The sequence below is a fragment of the Leishmania major genome, chromosome 24, assembly GCF_000002725.2.
Source record: "Leishmania major strain Friedlin complete genome, chromosome 24".
NCBI lineage: Eukaryota > Euglenozoa > Kinetoplastea > Trypanosomatida > Trypanosomatidae > Leishmania > Leishmania major.
The window spans coordinates 417,754-436,159 of NC_007265.2; the positions used below are offsets into that span (position 1 = coordinate 417,754).

Consider the following 18,406-nt stretch of genomic DNA (forward strand, 5'->3'; position numbering starts at 1 on the left):
GCACCGAAAGAGAGAGTGCACAGGGCGGGGGCGGGGGGAGGTTGCAGCTGTCTTCTGTGCGCCCGTCGTCCTTTGAGGCTTCACCTCTTCTGCTCCTTCTCCCTCCCACGCCACCACCTCAGACAGGGTTCGGCATGCTGGCCAAGAAACCAGACAACGCGTGTGGATGGGCGGCGGCGCCATGAATAGTTTCCATGTGACCCCCACTTCTTCTCTTCCTTGTGGTCGTGGGTGTCACCACCGGGATGCTCTTCCTCCATCTCTCTGGGCACGACACCTCCACTCTCTGCTGGTACTCCGCCAACCGCCTCAGTCCTCTTCGAGCTCACCGCCTGCTCATCCGTCCCTTCCCCCTCCCCGCCTCTTCTCGGACTGCTTCCCTGCGTGGTAGTGCTCTCCCATCCACCCCACTGCCTTCACTCGCAGTGCTGCATTCTAGGGCGAGCACGCTTCTCATCAGACACGCGAAACCTCCCCCGTTCCTAGACGTAATGACGTCAGGCTCTACATCCATGCAGATGCTGCTGGCGCACCAGTACATGTACAGCCTCCCCACGACCCTCCAAGTAGATAGGCACGCATCAGCAGCGCACGCACAGCCTACGTCAAAGCTTCAGAGACGGCGGCGGTATCTGCCTTTCTCCGCTCCAGGCACGTCAACTCTCCTCAGCGGTGATGGCGTACCGTTCCTATACTCGTCCGTGAACCACTTAACGCACCGCCTTCCCGAGACTCTCGGCGTGCGCTACCCTGAGTCGCCGTACTACGTCGGGCGCAACGAGTTTGACACGCAGCTGCTTCGAGAAGCAGCGGCCTCTAGGAGAGGTCAACCCATGCAGCGAGCGCAGACGGCCAGCCCCGGTGCTCGGGTGGGGCCGGCTGCGTCGCAGCAGCGGCACTACGCGCAAACAATGCCGACGAGACCGATCGATGGCACCATCACCTTCTCGGGCTTATCGCTTCCGCGCCTCTGCAAGCAATCACCGGGAAAGTCGGCCTCTGTGATGCGGCACGCGGCGTGCCATCGCAGCTTCGCGGGCACCTGCACGTCCGAGCTGGATCAGCCCGTTGTCTCATTGCAGTCGAAAACCGAACGCCCGCGCTCGATTTGCCCTGCCACCTCTGACGCTGCGGCTGTAACGTCAGAGTCCATACCTGAGCCATGCATGCGCTGCCGTGTGCGCTTGGAAGTATCCGTCGTAAAAGACGAGCTCGCAGCAGACAGGCTGGCACAGTTCCTGCGCTTGGTTTCCACTGTCACTCCATGACTACTGGGGGTGCTCTGCGAAACAGCCTCTTGTGTGTGCGTGGCTGTTACATCATCTACACAACCCTTCGTCCTCCACTTCGCGTCACCGCCTTCGTGGATGACATGACGCTGCTGCTCTCGTTGTTTTTCGTATGTCTTGATGGCACTAGCCATGTTCTCTCTTCTCCCTCCCCACCCCACCCCCACACACGCACACACACACCTCCCAGTGCGTGGTAGCGCAGGGTCCAGCACCACCACTCTGAGGGAGGAAGCCGAGAAGCAGCCGCACTTCTATCCGTGTCAATGTCCGACCACTTCTGGTGGTGACAGGGTCAGGCACTCACGGCGTGGGGGCGGGGGTAGGGGAGGTCAGAGCGATGTATATTTACGGATGTCGTCGTCCAGGTTGTGGACGTCGCTGCGTCGGTTTGACCTGCAACAGCGAGCACGTCTGTGCCATCCATGTGATGGGCGGAGCTTCGCCGTGGCTCTGACGTGTCCCTCACACTGCGTGCTGGTGGGGGATCTGCTGTGAGGCGGACCCGCGAGGGGCAGATCGTGGGTAAGGGTTTGAAGCATAGGTGGTGCTCAGGTAACCAAGTGGGCGCGCTGCTGCAGTGGCGTGTCCAGCGCTGCTTCGCACCACACGATGGGGCTTGTGGCAGGGTCGGGGGGGGAGGTCGAGCTCGTGTTGTGTGGCAGCGAAACAGATGTGTGGAGTAACAGCTCAAAACGAAAAGGCAGCCGCCCCTGTCGCTCTTCAGTCCTCGCCCCCCCCTCCTCCTCTCCTCCCCTCATCCCTACCTTTTCTCTCCCGCGTCAAGTAGTATGTGTGGTGCACACGTGGTAGAGAGCGTGCACTCACCCGTCACTCCCTTCGTTTTTATGTTGTGGGCGTTCTGCGTGTGGTACGCCGATCCCTCTCGCTGTCATTTTCTGACGCACTCAGTGGCCCCGCCGCCCTCCACAACTCAGTGCGCGCCCCTTTTCCGTTGCATTCGCTTGCGCCACGCGCAGGCCCCCCCCCCCACCCACACACTCACACACACATCACGTTCCCATGCCCGCAGCGTGTGCGCAGGGGGAGGGGGCTTTGTCATTGGTTTGACGCGGGTGCGCCAGCATATGTGGTGCGAGAGAGGCGAACGTGGTGAGCTCAGCACGCATGTCTTGAAGGACACAGGCACAGCAACACAGTGGATCGCCGGAGGAGAGGAGCAGGCCGTAGTCGCAACGCGGGAGCACCGGTGTGCCGCTGCGTCTCTCACTTCGCTGCCCTCTCTTGACATTCACGCATGTGTCTGATGCGGGAACGCAGTCGTTCTCGCCATTGTGCCGGAAACGCGTTGCACTTCGCTCGCCTCCCTGCCCTCCTGCGCGTAGCCCTCGCCTCTCCCTCCTCCCACATGCAGGGTCTCAGCCAGGACATGCACCCACAACTTCCCTCTCGCGCTCTGTTTCTCTGTCAACCTTTGCTCCGCTGCACTGCGTGTGCGCTACGCGGATGGTTTGCGGATGCACACACGTATAAAGGAACATTGATAATCGCCCCCCAGCCGTTGCTGCTCCCCACCGACCGACCCACCCCATTCTCTATCCCTGTCTCGCCTCCCCCAACCACCCTCTCAACCGTGTTGCTGAGTTACATGGCCCGTGTGTACCTCCTCGATGTGAGCTACCTCGCACCGTTTGAGGCGTGCTTGCCGCGGGGTTTGTCTGAGCCGCCGCTCTCGTGGCGTTGTGCAGCGGAGCTGGCTCAATGGACGTCCGTAGCGGCGGTCGTGGCCGCTTGGGTAGCGGCGTGTGCAGAGGCGACAGCGGCCACGACGGCGACGGGAGTGTCGGCGCACGAAACGCCTGTCACCTCTGATGTCGCTTCATGTAAGCCGGGCAGGGAAGGCTACATGCGACTCGGTGATGACGATGATTGTGATCAGGCTGAGGCTGCCGCATCGTCCACCGTCATCCCAATAGAAGTCGGCGCGCCAAGCCACCGCATGTACGTCATCCACACCTTCCCCTCCGCAGTTCTTATCCACAGCAAGTACTTCAGCACAACGCTAACCCTCGTGACGGGGGCGCCCCTGCGGCCTCACTCGTGCTACGGGCACGATCGTGCCTCTCCGTCAGATCAGTACGACATCACGGCTGACCTCCTGCGCAAGTGTGCTAGTAGCCAGAGTGGCAGCGGCGCATCCGTCTCTCATGTCGACGATGGCGGTAGCTACGGTGGAGTGCTGCTTGCGCACATTACGCAAGATCCAGCGGGCGTTCCGTGGCACACCTTTCCACTAAGCGGGTGTCTCTTTCATGCCATCATGGTTTTTCACAACAGCGAGACAGATGTGGACATGGGCGAAGTAGCAGCAGCGGCGCCAGAGTCCCTGGCCGCCACGAAGGCCCGACAGAGCAGACAGGACGCCGAAGTGCTCTGCCGTCCTCTCAAGGACGCTACCATGCCCACGGATGACACTCTTGACGATGCGCCGACGTCGTTGCTGCAGCTGAAGGAGCGCTGGAAGTGCTTCGCAGCGGAGAATGGGTACGAGTGCATCTTTCACGCCACGGGGTGTCCTCCACGTGCGGCGACACATACGGAGGCGTCCATGGAGAGCGGCGGGCGTGCACTCGGTGGCTCAGCGGAAGACGTTCAGCTGGAGTGCGTTAGCGCCGATTCTGGCCGCCGCGGCTTGCTTGAAGCGCCACTTGCTGGGTCGAATCGGCTCTACCAGATCCTGTGCAATACGCTGTGGCCGGCTGGCGTCCGTCGTGCAGCCGACGTCGCGACAGCTGCACGGAGCGACGGCCACGGTGAGCAGGAGAACAACGCCGTCACGCAGGCACCAACGCCACTGACGCCGCACTCCGGGAACGGGTTTGTCGTGGTGGGCAACGACGAAGATGCGATGTGGCGTCTCTTCCAGCAGCAAGAAGACGGGTGCGCGCATGTGCTGCGGCGTCGTTTTCGTTTCTTCACCTCCGTCGTCAGCTTGCCCGCTGACCCTGCCGCCCCGACTGAGGGACCGCGAACGGCTGAAGGAAACCTCGGCGCCGCTGCGGCACGACGCACCCGCGTCGCTCTTGTCAACCGGTACTACGCGGCAGTAGTGCAGCCGCGGCTGGTGCAGACCGCCTTCTTTGATGCCCGCATGCAGGAGCTGCTGGACCGATACTGGGAGCAGCACATGACAGGTGAGGGCGGTAGTGGTGACCTCTGCCCCGATGCGCCAGCGGTGGTTTTGTGGCCGCCAAGCTCTTCGGCGTCATGCGCTGCCCGAGCTGAGAGCGAGACTCGGGGCGCGGCAGCCATCCCTGCCGACGCCGACGGCGACGACGTGCGGGCTTCGTATCCGCCGCTGGAGATCGTCCTCGGCTCTCTTGCACGCCGCGGCTGCCGAGATGTCGTGGTCGTGGTGAACAAGCGCAGAGGCGGCGCCGTTCCCAGCGGACTCACAGAGTACGAGGAACAGCTGTGTAGGGAGCGGAACGTCGAGGTGGTGCAGCCGGAGCCAGCGCGCTTCAACGCAGCATCGGTTGGCGCGATGGGGACGAGCGTCGCCGATCTGCCAATGCCTGTGATTCGAGATGAGGACGACACACAGGCCACACGCGGCGTGGGCCGGCTGCACGAGCTGCTGCACTGTGTGCAGTGGGGGCAGACGCACCTCGTCAAGTGCGCGGCTTCCCCGAGAATGTGCCTCGCGGACCGCGGCAGTAACTCATGTCTTTTACTGGCCTGCGGGCAGACTCCGTTCGAGGAAGAGGCGTGGGTGCGCGACGTACTCGCAGCCTTAAACGCGGCACCGTCTAGTACACGCAGCAAGAGCGCAACTGTATCTGCTGAAGATTACCTGCGTCTCGCTGCCCCTACCATTGCAGCGGCTCTTGGGGCTGAACACGGTGACGACAGTGCGGACCTCGGAGAACACCCAGCCGGGGCAGCTATTGGGGTCGACGTCTCCACATCGTACTTTAATGCGCGTGTTGAGGTGCAGGTAGAGGGTGGTCTACACTCATACTACGCGGCGTCACCGACACAACGCTCGGGTACGCGGACGATGCAGCCCGGGTGGGAAAATGCACACGATGCCTATGTGGTCGTCACAACGCTGTGCGCTCTCCAAGAAGCGGCGCGCGCGATCGCCGGGCCCGCTCGGCGTACGACGGCCGACAATCCCAGCAGTCGAGAAGCTGTCAGTGGATCGCACGGCACCCTGGGCACGGTTATCAGCACCCTTGCTCGGCAGCAGAGAGAGATATGGATGGCGGAGCAGATCAACGCCTATGTGGCGCGCCAGACTAGTCAGAAGGCGTCCGACGTGGCTGCTGACTCACCGCTTGTTCTGCTGTACATCACGGACGTACCGGCAGCGGATGCGACGCGTGCGGAGGTGGTGGAGCAGCTAGTCTGTGCACTGGCACGCCCCACCGCAGCGCCTGCTGCAGCTTCGCTGGGCGAGAACGGCAGCGACAGCGCCGAAGATGCCGATGGGTACGTGCCCATCGAGTTGGTGTTTGCGAGTGAGCGTGCGGGCATGATAACTGGCGCCGCTACGATGGGCCACTGCGACAGTCTCGTGCTGGACGGCACCGCGCGTGTGCGCGAAGCGTTTGAGCAGCATCTGTGGCCGCATCGGCAGTCACTGTCACACCACCACCGCCGTGTCCGCAACATCCCTCCCACCACCCATGCTAGAGAGGAAGCTGCAAGTCCGCAGGGCTCCACCGAGGCTACCTCCGCCGCCACCGCTGACTTTTTTGCCAACGAAGTAACTTGTGCGTCACCTCTTCCGGTGGAAGCAGCAGCAGTGTCTGCCACCACAAGAGCGAGCGCTGCAGTAGCCAGAGAAACGGTGACGGCTGATGCCTCATGGGTGGCACCGGTCATCGGCTGTGCGCTACCGAACGGCTACCTTGTCGACCCCGAGACACTGCGGAGCGTACCGGTGAGGGTTGTACGAGGCGCCCCATGGAATACAGCGAAGATTGCAGGCGTCGAGGGCAGACAGGGCCGTGGTGAGGCATCAGCTCAGCATCACGAGCGTCTGCCACAAACCCACAATGATGAGGAGCTCATGCAGTGGATGGAGAAGATGAAGCGCTACGGACACCGTCTCGGCGAGGCGCTGCGCAAAGAGCAGGCGGAAGTACTTGCCCTTGCGCTTGAGAAGATGCTGTAGCGCACGCGTTGATACACCACGCCTTTTCTTCGTACAAACACGCGGAGGCGCGCACGCACGCACGCACACACACACACACACGTACATGTGCCTACAAGGGCTTACGGCGGCACGTGAGGCATGCCTTACCCCCCCCCCTCCCCCCCCCGCTCCTCCTTCCCTCTCTCGTCTCGTGGATGGTCTCTTTGAGCAACGACGAGAGGGCAGAAGAGACCGGCATGCACACGAGAAAAGCGCTTCTCGCCCTTTCCGCCCCCGCCCCCACCCACCCTCCTCCCTCGCCCTCATCGCTTGGCCATGGCCTGAACACATCTGAATCCCTCCCTACCTCCCTCCCTCTTCTTCCAAAGCCCTCGTGTTGCTCTTTCCTTCAAAAAGGGGGGGAAGAAGAAATCGTGCAACGATCAGGCAGGCACGCTGGTGTGCACAGGGGCCCGCTCCCGTGTGTGCGGCGGTGGCTGTGGTTGTTGATATCCCACCCAAGAGAAGCTTCGAAACATTCACGCACCCCACGCGTGCATGCGCGGCCAGTCAGAGGAGGCCGAGGGCGCCCGAAGCACTGCTGAGATGAAGGGCAGGCGAAGTTCGAAGGGGAGTGCCTCGTTGCAGGGGCGTCGCAACGGCAGCGCAAACAGCAACGACGACTCCGACCACCGCGGCGCGCGCCCCTTCGCTCCTCAAGGGCGCGGCGGCGGCGCCTCGTCTCGCGCGTGGTCACGCAAGCGCGAGGCCACGCGCCCCCGCGTCTCTGTCGAGGATCGAATGGCGCAGCCCATCAAGCACGTCGTCCCGCTTGACCTCTCGTTCGGCAACTTCGAGTTCCAAGAAATGAAGAGCCTCGGTAAGCGCGGTGGTGGTGTGCGTGAGCTATCGTCGCTGCTGCGTCAGGCGCGTCGCAAGGCCGCTGCGCATGCGGGCATGCTTCACACACGACAAGGTGCCGAAATGCGCAGCGAGGATCTGCTCACCGCAGCGATGCAGCGGTCCGCTGGCATGAAGGTGAAGGACGACCCGCACCGCATCGCCAAGGCTCTCGCGAGGCGCCGCAGCAAGAAGCGGCAGTCGGCGAAGCGGTGGGCAAGGCGCATCCGGCACCTGGAGGACTCGGTCGAGAATGTTGTGAAGGACCGGTCCATTCAGAAGCAAACGATGAAGGCGCGCAAGGAGGCCAAGATCCGCGCGAAGGAGAAGAAGCGCGAGGCTACCGGTGGTGGCGGTACCGGTCGCGGCAGTGACAGAGGCAAGAAGACGGGGGCAAAGAAGCAGAAGAGCTTCGGCGGGAAGCAGCAGCGCAAGGGTGGCAGTCGTGGCCGAACGACGCGCTGACCGAGTTTCGACTCTCGACGGAAGAAGAGCAAAAAAAAAAAAGGTGGAAGACGTCTGTAGGGGTGTGCAGTGCGCGGGCGAGCATGCATGTGTGTATGTGTGCATGTGTGTATGTGTGCATGTGTGCATGTGTGCATGTGTGTGTGTGTGTATGTGTGCATGTGTGCATGTGTGCATGTGTGTGTGTGTGTATGTCGGCGCGCTTTTTCCTTTGACTCGCTACCTGAGCACTGCACGCCCACGCCAGCGTCTTCTGTCTTTCCGTAACACACTCGATTTACCGAACCCCCCGCCTGCTCTCGTGTACTCTCGAGGGCGTGTCCCAGCGGAGGAAGAAGCCGAGGCGCAGTGGCCTATGTGCTCCTCTGTCGTCCCTTGTATCCCAGTGAAGATGGAGGAGGAGAGGGCGACGCGGGATGTGGCGGTTCTTTAGTTTTGGGTGGCGGTGGAAGGGGGCAGTGAGGTGGTGTTGCTCGTATCCGCAGCTTTTCACTCCACAGACACACACACACACACACACACACACGACCCTCCGCTGCTCCTCTTCGCGCCATCCCTTACATACGGAATGAGCGAAGCGCGCGACATCTCCTTCCCTTCGTTTCCCATAGGCCCTCGCGCGCCTCCGCATGAAAAGACGGCATGAGTGACAGCATCGCTAACACGCCAATAATACGAGCAGCTGCTGTTGGTGCTGCTTCCGCTTCTGCTCCATCAGTGCTCCCTGTCCCTCGCCCCCTCCTCTCCCGACTGATGGTCGCATTGCACGGATGTGTGCAACGCCCGCGCACGCGCGGGCCGGACCTCTTGCGCTCGGCACTTCATAGAAAACCATCCGTTCACAACACCCTCGGTGAGCACACTAACAGCCTCCTACGGTCTCTCCCCTTTCGCTCTATACCAATACACGTACGCGCAAAGCATCTTGCTGCGTCCACCAGCGCCGCTACCTCCTCGCGCACGCACACGCCATGTTCCAGCGAATGCACAGCCGCGTCGGCGCCACGGCGCTCGCGTCGGCCTTCCGCATGCAGCAGAACCGGATGAGTAGTTGCCCTGCCCCAAGCCTTCCCACGGCAGCGGCGTGTCGCAACCTGCCGTGCGGGGCGTCGACCGCACCGGCAACAACGGCCGCCTCCTTCGCTCTCCAGAGCGTGCTCCGCGGCTACACCACGACGACCCGCGCACACCAGATGCGCGTGCAAGGCCGCGACAGCATCCAAAGCAAGAGCACCCCCATGAATTGGCCAGGCAGCAGCAGTGGCAGCCAGGCGGACAGCCTCACGCCGTTTGTGCGTCAGCACCTCGCCCGCGTGTACACTCTCCTCGGCTGTGCATGTCTGACGGCGGGGCTCGGAAGCTTCCTGATGGTGGCCACGCCGATGGGACGTGCCATCCCGTACTGGCTCCCGATGGTCGGTGGCTTCGTGCCGCTGCTTTGGCTGTCCTTTGCCCCACCGGCGAACCCGTCGCTGAAGTTGTGTCTCTTCTTCTCCTTTGCGCTCTTGGAGGGCATGGCGATTGCCCCGCTCGTGCTCATGACAAGCATGAAGGGCGTGCTCACCACGTCGATTCTGCTGACCGCTGCCGTCTTTGGCGGCTTCAGCGCGGCGGCGTACCTGGCACCGCGTGCCTCCATGGTAGCGTGGCAGGGCCCGCTGTTTGGCGCACTGATCGGCATGGTCGCAATCTCCCTGCTGAACGTTTTTTACCCCACCGCCTTTGCGCACTCGCTTATCCTCTACGGCGGTCTTGCCATCTTCTCAGTCATGGTGGCGGTGGACACACAGGCCATGATCGAGCGTGCTCGTTGCGGGGCTGGTGACCACGTGCAGGACGCACTGCAGATGTTCTTGAACGTGATCAACATCTTTGTGCGCATCGCGCAGATCATGGGCAACATGGACCGGTAAGCTCCCCTGTACGTACACACGTAAAGAACAACACGCGTCAATGCAAAAAGATAACGCGCATGTGCGGCACAAGAACAAAGATCAGCAGAAGCTGAGGAAGGCGCTGTAGCAGCCAAGTGCGCCTATACACACACACACACGACCGACAACATGCCGTGAATACCATACCACTCCGACTTGTCTGTGCGCTTGATATCGGTGCCTGAGCAGTTAGTACGAGGCGGACGTGTAGGGATGATGTGTATTATGCGCCGGGGCGCCCACAGCTGGTGCTGACTCCGAAAGAGATTTAGGGAGGCAAGACACGTCTATCGTACGACACGAGCTAGTTGCTTAAGGATCTAATTCTTTTTCTTTCCTGAGTTGGCCGTTGAGCTGAACACTGAGCGCACCTCCCCCCCCCCTCCTATTGCCCCTCCCCTCGCAGCACTTTCATCTGACTTTGTCCTGCGTGTCTACCCGCAGCTGCTCCAGTCACCCTCCCCTCCCCGCAGCCCATTTCTTCTTGCGAGGCCGGGTGAGTGTTAGTGAACTCGCGTCTGTGTGTGCGTGTGCGTGTCCGTACGTGTATCCACCCTCCCAGATCTCCTCAACTGTAAGCAGAGGGCGCCCCTTGAGCCTTCTCTGTACCTCCTCTGTCCTTCGGGAGGGTGCGCACGCACGCGCCCATAAACACGCACAAACACACCGATAGAGTGAGGGATCACGCGCTTCGCGTTTTGTTTCCTTTCGGTATTGCCTCTCCCCCTCCGCTCCTCTCTCGTGCTGCGCGCCGGTGACGCGGGAGAGGCGGTGCACGGAACACTATCTTTCACACGAAGGAGCTTTATCGAACGCCTCCCCCCCCCCGCCCACACCACGCACGTTCGTTCTATTCCGTCAGATTTTTATCTGTCGTAAGTGTGTGCGTGTAAACGTGTAGCTGTGTGTGTGTGTGTGTGTGTGCCTCTCATCGATGCCGAATTCGCGCGTTCACCTCCGCCCCTCCCCCTCCTCAAACACGCACGCACATGCATACACGGCCACCGCGCTGTGTTGTGGTGGTGGTGGTAGTGGTGGTCGCTGTTTTCTCGTAGCAGCGTAAAGGGGCTGCGGTGCTTTACGGGGATGCCGCTTAGGGGTGCTGACGGTGGTGGCAGAGGCAGTAGCGATGAACGCCTTCTTATGGCACTCTTGATCTGGACGAACGCAGAGGAAGGACGAAGCGAAAAGATGTGGGCAAGCCTACATTTTCGGCACTGTAGACAACGTGCGGCAGATATGTGTGTGCGTGTGTGTGTGTGTGTGTGTCTGAGAAAGAGGGGATAAGCAGCGGACTTATAGGCCCGCTGCACAGGAAGGGGTCGTCAAACACGCGTCGGGAGTGTGTGTGGGCGTACAGGCAGAACTGCTGGGGACAGAAGGCGTCTTTGTTAGCTCAGCAGAGCTTCCACCACCGCCCTCCCCCTCTCCCTTCCCCTCCCACGGACTACAGTCGTACAGACACTCGCCGTACTCAGAAAGGAGTGCTATCCAGTATCGCATAGACGTACACAAGCCTACACACGAAACCTCTCTGCATCCTTACTCGCACTCTGTGAATGCCCCTTATCTTTTTTCTGTTCTTGTGCTACCCGCACGTTTCCTTCTCACTCCCCTCCCCTACACACACACACACACACACACACACACAACAGAAACCGTGGCCTTGTATCGTGCTACTCTCGGTGTATGTTCTAGAAACACCTTGCCGCAGCCGCCGTACCGTCTCGCCATCGAGCTCGAAACGAGACAAGCGCGTGTACGCAGACACACGGGGGTGCTGATGGAATGGGCCGATGACGTCGTCAACCGGCCGCGACGCGCCAATGCAGGGAATCGCCTGCAGGAACTGCTGACGAATGGCTTGGATGAAGAAGAGGAGAAGGCACTGCAGGCGCTGAGTGACGCCTCCTCCGACACAAGCTTCACCCTCAGTAGTGACGAGGAGACGGTGGACGAGGTCGAGAGCGACTTCGACGCCGAGGAGGTTGGCGGCACGCTGGAGGGAGAGGATGTGGAGACGGAGGCCTCCATGCGCCGTGCAGAGCGGCAGGAGCGCCAGCTGGAGCGGCGGAAGAAGCTACAGCGCTCGCAGAACTTCTCCAAGGTGGCGGCGCGTGATCGAGCGCAGCGATTGGAAAGCACGAAGAGGCAGGAGAAGCGACAGCGCGGCACCGACGACGCCGACGAAGTTCCTCGGCAGCGGCAGCCACGAAAGGATGGAGCCGTCCCTGAGAACGGTGACGAGGACGGGGAGGAAGAGGACGACGAGGACGGGAGCGATGATATCATCGACCTACGCCAGCGGGTGCGTCATCGGCCAGTCCCCACAATACCCTGCAGCCAGCGTCTCGCGGAGGCGCACGCGCGTGCCGCGGCCTTACGCGCAGCGCAGGCTGCCGCAGAGGCCCCCAGGGATGGTAACGCTGAAGGCGCAAGCTTTAGCAGCGGCGCCGGGGTCATGCACACGCATCGGGGACTTAACGTGTTAAAGGCGCGGCAACGGGCTCGGCGTCCGCAGCACAGCAGCAACAGCACTACGCGGCGGTCTGCGTGGGAAGCAAGGGAGGCGCTGTCTGCACCAGTTGAAGACACCATGTCGGAGCCGATACCAGTGTATGTGTCTCCACGCATTGCACTCTACGAAGGCATCCCGCAACGAGTGGGGTACAGCAGCGGGACCTCCGTGCTTCAGCGCTTCCGCGTCCCCACCGTTGTGTCCTTCTCAACTGCACTGCCTCCAGTGTTGCAGCCCTGAAAAGGACGCAGAACGATAGATTTGGAGCTCCCGGACGCTCGCCATCGACCTCCCGCCTCCTCGTTGAGTTCCACGTGACGGTGTGTGTGTGTGTGTGTGTGTGTGTGTGTGTGTGTGTGTATGTGTGTGTGTGTGGCTCCTCTCGCTGATATACACTGCTGGGACAAGCGAAGACAAACGACGAGCGATGCAAAAGAAATCGATGTTTGTTTTTCCGTAAAAAGTGCAGGTCGTTGGTGGGTGCGGTGACGAACAGCATCCGTGGGTGGCATCGTGAAACTTGTCCACTTCCCTGGCTGTAGCACCGCGCCTCCTCCACCCCCTCCTCCACCAACACCCCCCCCCGTGCATGCCACAACACGCCCCACACTGGCGCTCTCTCTCTTTCCGCTTTCACGATTCCAGCCTCTCCTCTCTCTCTCTCTCTCCCCATCCCCTTCCGTGCGCTTGCTGCACCACATCCACAAACGTCCTCACATGCAACCGCTCATACACCTTCCCTCTCAATGATCTCTCCGTCCCCCCTCCCTCTTCAGCAGCCATTCTCGTGCAGCTTGTCACGCGTGGAATCCATCCATCCCCCCCCCTCTCCTCACCCCAACCCTCTCTGCGCCATCCTATTCAGCAGCCTCCACACGCCGTGCAGTCTTTTCTTCCGTTGCCACTCCCTCGATAATCCGCGGACCCGCATATCTGACCGCGCAAGGCAACCATGGAGGACACCGTCGAGGCCATTGTGAACCAGCAGCGCGAGACGGAGCGAGCCGTCTTGGGCGGACAAAAAGTGCACATCCGCGTGCAGCAGCGCAAGGGCAAGAAGTTCGTGACGACAGTTCAGGGACTCAACCAGAAGCTTAACTTCCGCCGCATCAACCGCGAGTTCCAGCGCCGCTGGGGTTGCAACGGGACTGTGATCAGCACTCCTGACGCGGGAACCGTCATCCAGCTGCAGGGCAACTGGAGCGAGAACATTAAGCAGTTCCTCTTAGACGAGCACATGGCGACAGAGAACAACCTCGAGATTCACTCTCTTTAACAAGGAGTGCGGAAGGGACAAGAAACTCATGAGAGCAAGAGAAGGCGCTGCGTCTTCATGTCTGCCGTGCCCATATGTGCTCTTTCATTGGAGCTGCGTACGCGCGGGTGCCTCGTCATGGGGCAGCTCGGGAGGAAGAAGGGGGGTGCGTGACCGTTACCCAGTGCGTGTGTGTCAAGGGGCCGCTCCCCCTTGACACACACGCACACGCGATGACCACGCGGCAGCCAGGATGACTGTCCCTTCGATGCGTAGCCCTTCTGTAAGCGCGTGTGTCCGTTTCAGGCCCCTCTTTTGCTCCCTCCGTCTCCCTTGTCCCCCTCTGCATATGCCATCCATCGGATGCGCGGAGGGTGTGTGGTTCCTGGTGCATGTCTACGCGGACCCTCACAGATGCGGTGGACGATCTAGCCACGTGTACGTGTGTGTGTGTGTGTGTGTGTGTGTGTGTGTCTGAGAGAGAGAGCCTTTGTGATAATCGCGGCACGCTGTGTGCATGCGTGCAGCAGCATGTGCGATGAAGGTGGTTGGGTCGGTACTCTCGTATTGAACCCAAAACCACGGAGGGATGGCGGAGGCGATGAAGAAGCAGTGTATGTGTCTATGGTTCTAATTAACGTAAATGGAGGAAGCGACGTACTATAGCCTTCTCTCGTGCACCGCCGTATCCACTGGCACACAAGTGCACACACCGAGTGACTTGTCTCCTCCTCCATCGCTTGCCGTGCAAACTAGTGTGGTTGTGTGCGTGTGTGTGTGCGTGTGTCGATCTGGTGCAGCGAAGGGAGTAGAGAGCAGGCGAAAGCGTGCGGGAGGGAGAAGTTCGAGGAGCCGCCGTTCTTTCTCTTGTCTTTCCGTGTAGAAAAGCAGCGAGGAAGCAAAACAGCAATTGGGCAGCAGCACCCCAACCGTCGCAGCACTCTCTCTCTCTCTGAATATCCCGCGCTCTCCCCTCCACCAAACCGTAAGACCTTAGAGACGGCGGTGATGACGGCACCGCCGCGGCAGACGTGGAGGAAGCGTACAGAAACAAGAGAGAAGTAACGTGCGAGGAACGAGCGGGAGAAGCGACGAGGGCGAGATCCACCGTCATTCGAAAGCAAAAAAACGCAACGACTAGTAGGTGGGGGATATCATGGCGACACAACTGCGTGCGCGCCGCCAGTGTTCTTATGCATTTACGTGTTTAGCATACATCTCCTCGCCTCTCGTATCCCTCCCTTCTCTCACCTCACCACCTCAACCCTTCTCGCTCTTGCTCTCGCTGTTTTGTTTTACTGCCGCCCTTATTCACCCCCACCCTCTCCCAAACATCATCCCGTGTGCGTGTCACACACACGCACACCCACACACACATGCAAACGTACGAACACCGTCGCTGATCACTTCCTGTCAGTCTCTTCGTCCTCCTTCCTCTCTCCCCCTCCCTCCACCTCCACCTCGTCAACGCACATTCACCGCCCACAGACCTACTTCTCTCTCTTCCGCATCGGTGTGCCTGTGCCTGAGAGGCGTCAAGCGGCCGCAGCAACCATTCGCAGTAGTAAAGAACGAGGTGATACACGCACGCACGCGCATACACACACACACAAGGTGCGGCGTGCACGAGAGAGGGGCTACCGTCAAGTAGTCTCGGGAAACTGCAAGAATCCGTACAAGCGGGGCGAAAGAACAACACACACACGCACACAAAGAAGGACAGACGACTCCCTCCCTCCTTCACCTCACGACCTACGCCCCCCCTCCTCATCGACGCATGCACGCACGTGGCAACGTATCCACTCTCTCTTTCTGTGTGATTCTTCGGCCTTTAGAAACGCGAAGATAGCAACGAAGTCAATACGAGCATTGAAGCGAGGCACCAGCAACGAGCATTGATCGGCCACTCCGATACTCTCCGTAATTCACGCATACACACACACACACACACACACACGCTCATACGCAATAGAAGCTCAACGCAAACAAGCGGTTGCAAGCACATCACGCGTCTCTCTCTGACAATCTGGCGGTGGTGCGCGTTGTGCCCTCTTAGTATACACCACCACCCTTTTTTTCGTTGTCGGTGTGGCACGGTGTGTATGTGTGGGTGCTAAGCCATTGCCTGTGCGTTGTGTGTGCTTGTGTATACGGCTAGTTTCCTTAGGTAACGGTGATAGCTGTTTGGTGTGTTGTGTGTGTGTGTGTGTGTGTATCTCCCTCCCTCCGAGTGTGCGTTGGCTCGGAAGCCGCGTAGGAGACGAAGTAGAAGGCAATTGTGTGATCGGCATTTCTCTCTCTCTCTCCCCCTCGCCTCCACACACACACACACACACACACACACTCATTGTTCGGTTGTCGTAGTCTTTTCTCGGTCTGCTCGTGGGCGTGGGTGTAAGTGTGTCCGTCTGGGATCACTTTCACGTCCTCTGACCCGTATTGCTTATTGGGAGCGACCCGGAAATTCATCTTCTCTAGCCCACAGTGCACTGTTCCGCATCCTAAAACGCGTATCTTCTACGCCGGTGCGAAACACCGGCTTCTACGCGCGCGTCCGAGCACTCAAACAGCTCGCGCTCTCACTCTCCCCGCACCCGTCTCCGGCCGCTTCTTGTTGAGGGAGGGGGGGGTGCTTGATTGGAGGCTCGACGTGCACGCAGCCATCACGTCATTGCGTGAAAGTGTGCGGTCGCCCGAGAGATCCGGAAAAGGAGAAGGAACAAGCAACCGAAAAAGCGAGGGGGGGGGGAAGGCTGGCCACAGTCGGTGAGTCGCGAGCGACACAGTGCAGCGGCGACAGTCACAGGTCATGTGAGTCATCGTCACCGTCCGCACCGGCACTCGATCAGCGAATTTAGAGGTGAACAAATCTGCAGGACGCGAGGCGGGAATAACCGAGAAGTAAAAGAAACGAGGAACCTTAGCCAGCACCATGCCCATCAACCCCGAGTACATACCCTTGCCGAAGAGCAAGGAGATGTTCGCGATTGCGTCATGGCGTGACTCTCCAGGGCTGAACGCGACGCCCGCCGCGCACCCTGGCGTGTCTGGCAGCCCACATCTTGCGTCACTGGATGCCCTACGGAACGGCAAGGGTATGGCTGGGATGCACGCGGCGGCAACTACCACCACCACTACCACGAACACAGTAACTGCAGCTGGTGGTTCGCTCCTCCCCCCCGCCGTGCAGCCGGCGGAGGACAGCAAGGACGCCGCCAAGAGCAAGGCGCCCCTGACGGTGGCAGCGGGCAAGAAGAAGAAGCGCAAGCCCGCGTCGGGGGCAACGACGAGCACGGCGAGTGTAGCAGGGTCCGGTGTCCGCTCAGACGACGTGGACGACTTCTTTGTGCACATCCTCCTCCCCTCCTGCGTCTCAATGCAGACCCTGGAGTTCGAGCTGCAGGCACAGACAACGCCGCTCAAGAGCATCGAGGTGGGTCTGCCCAAAGTCTTGTTCCCGCGCAAGCCCGTCGGTGGCGCTGGCGGCGACGCAAGCCCCCCAACGACCACAGCGTTGGCCCCGGCAGTCGCATCCGCCAAAATCGTCTCTTCGCCTTCGTGCGCGCCCGCAGTGAATCCTACGAACAACGAGCTTAGCCTCCCGCTCATGCGCCTGCCTCCGGCGGACCTCCCAGAGCCGGCACCGAGTGAAAGCTCCTGTGCCGCCCCGCCGTCGGCATCAGCGGCAGCGGCGGCGCACGTCAACGGCGACGGCACCGCCTCAGCGGCAGCGGCGTCGGGTGAACACCACGGAGGCGAGTACCAAGTGTCCCTGCTATTTGCGGAAAAGGCAGAAGCAGAGAAAACAGTCACGTTCGTGCAGCGCCGCTGGCCCACTGCCGCCGTGTCGCTCGCGTCCCGAAGTCGCAGCGTGCTAAACGCCACCCTGGTGCTGAAAGGCATGCCAAACCAGGCCAAGACGGAGACGGTGCTCACAGAGATGCAGAATCTGCCACACACACCTTCGTATGTACGGCTGCTCCGCAGCGAGCGCGGCGTCTTCAAGGGGGTTGTCTTCGTCAAGTACGCCAACTGCGAGATCGCGGAAGAGTGCAAGCTGCGACTGGAGAAGTTCGTGCTCGGCTCCCGTCCCTTGAAAGTGGAGTTCAAGAAGAAGAGCACGGCGGCGGCGAGCGTGAGCGCCGCCGTTATCGAGAGCAAGCGCTCTCTACAGGAGCTGGTGCGTGAACTGCGCGTGAGCGCTGAGCACGAGGGCTTCCATCTCTCTCGCTCCGATGTGGCGAAGGAAGCGCTGAAGGTGCTGAAGCAGCTCTGCCAGTCGTACGGGCTCCTATTTGACATGAACGATCAGCAGGTGACGGTGCGGCGGGTACTGGGGTCGAACGGCATCGGCAGCGAGAAGCCGTCGCCGGCGCTGCGGCCGCAGTCGATGGCCCCCGCCTGGGCTCCGGCGACCCCGGCCCCGCTGCGGCCGATGGACTTCAAAGGCATCAGCCACTGGAAGGATATCCGCAGCCAGGCCTCCACCCTCGGCATAATGCGGCCGCTTGGGCCGGAGGACGGCAAGCCGGCGTTCTCGGCCGGCCGCGGTCGACCTCTGTGAAGCAGGGAGAAAGATCAAGGGGTGGTGAAAGTGGGACGCGGTAGCGCATGAGCGAGCGAGAGAGAATGAGAATGGATGCAGGGAGAGAGGAGCAGAGACGGTGATAGTCCGAGCCTCGATCACCACAAAGCGAACGACTGTTTGGCCCCTCTCCCCCGCCCTTTTCTTGGTGCGTGGGAGCCTTGGTGCCTCTGCAAGTGGACGTGTCAGCGTGTGTCTGTATCGTTGCTCTCTTGCTCTCTCTCTCTCTCTTGTTCTGACCCTATGCCCGCGACTTGTGTTGTTTTGTGTGCCTCCCGTTGGTATGTGTGGGTGTGTGGGTGTGTGTTGGTGATTTTGTTTGTGTGGCTTCCCCACACACACGCGCACACCAACAC

The 18,406-nt window shown here is 60.8% G+C and overlaps 6 protein-coding genes across 6 annotated transcripts; all 6 read left to right on the forward strand.

Moving 5' to 3' along the window:
- Positions 1-2,679: 2,679 nt before the first annotated feature.
- LMJF_24_1170 (conserved hypothetical protein) lies at positions 2,680-6,432 on the forward strand (the record flags this gene model as incomplete). Its single annotated transcript, XM_001683581.1, has 1 exon — positions 2,680-6,432. One exon carries the CDS (start codon positions 2,680-2,682, stop codon positions 6,430-6,432), a length of 3,753 nt encoding a protein of 1,250 aa, XP_001683633.1.
- Positions 6,433-6,999: 567 nt separating this feature from the next.
- LMJF_24_1180 (conserved hypothetical protein) lies at positions 7,000-7,758 on the forward strand (the record flags this gene model as incomplete). Its single annotated transcript, XM_001683582.1, has 1 exon — positions 7,000-7,758. One exon carries the CDS (start codon positions 7,000-7,002, stop codon positions 7,756-7,758), a length of 759 nt encoding a protein of 252 aa, XP_001683634.1.
- Positions 7,759-8,729: 971 nt separating this feature from the next.
- LMJF_24_1190 (conserved hypothetical protein) lies at positions 8,730-9,671 on the forward strand (the record flags this gene model as incomplete). The annotated part of the gene is made up of 1 exon (XM_001683583.1): positions 8,730-9,671. One exon carries the CDS (start codon positions 8,730-8,732, stop codon positions 9,669-9,671), a length of 942 nt encoding a protein of 313 aa, XP_001683635.1.
- Positions 9,672-11,475: 1,804 nt separating this feature from the next.
- LMJF_24_1200 (conserved hypothetical protein) lies at positions 11,476-12,450 on the forward strand (the record flags this gene model as incomplete). Its single annotated transcript, XM_001683584.1, has 1 exon — positions 11,476-12,450. The coding sequence occupies one exon, from the start codon at positions 11,476-11,478 to the stop codon at positions 12,448-12,450; it is 975 nt and encodes a 324-aa protein (XP_001683636.1).
- Positions 12,451-13,162: 712 nt separating this feature from the next.
- Positions 13,163-13,486, forward strand: LMJF_24_1210 (putative translation factor sui1; the record flags this gene model as incomplete). Its single annotated transcript, XM_001683585.1, has 1 exon — positions 13,163-13,486. One exon carries the CDS (start codon positions 13,163-13,165, stop codon positions 13,484-13,486), a length of 324 nt encoding a protein of 107 aa, XP_001683637.1.
- Positions 13,487-16,397: 2,911 nt separating this feature from the next.
- LMJF_24_1220 (conserved hypothetical protein) lies at positions 16,398-18,029 on the forward strand (the record flags this gene model as incomplete). The annotated part of the gene is made up of 1 exon (XM_001683586.1): positions 16,398-18,029. The coding sequence occupies one exon, from the start codon at positions 16,398-16,400 to the stop codon at positions 18,027-18,029; it is 1,632 nt and encodes a 543-aa protein (XP_001683638.1).
- Positions 18,030-18,406: the final 377 nt, after the last annotated feature.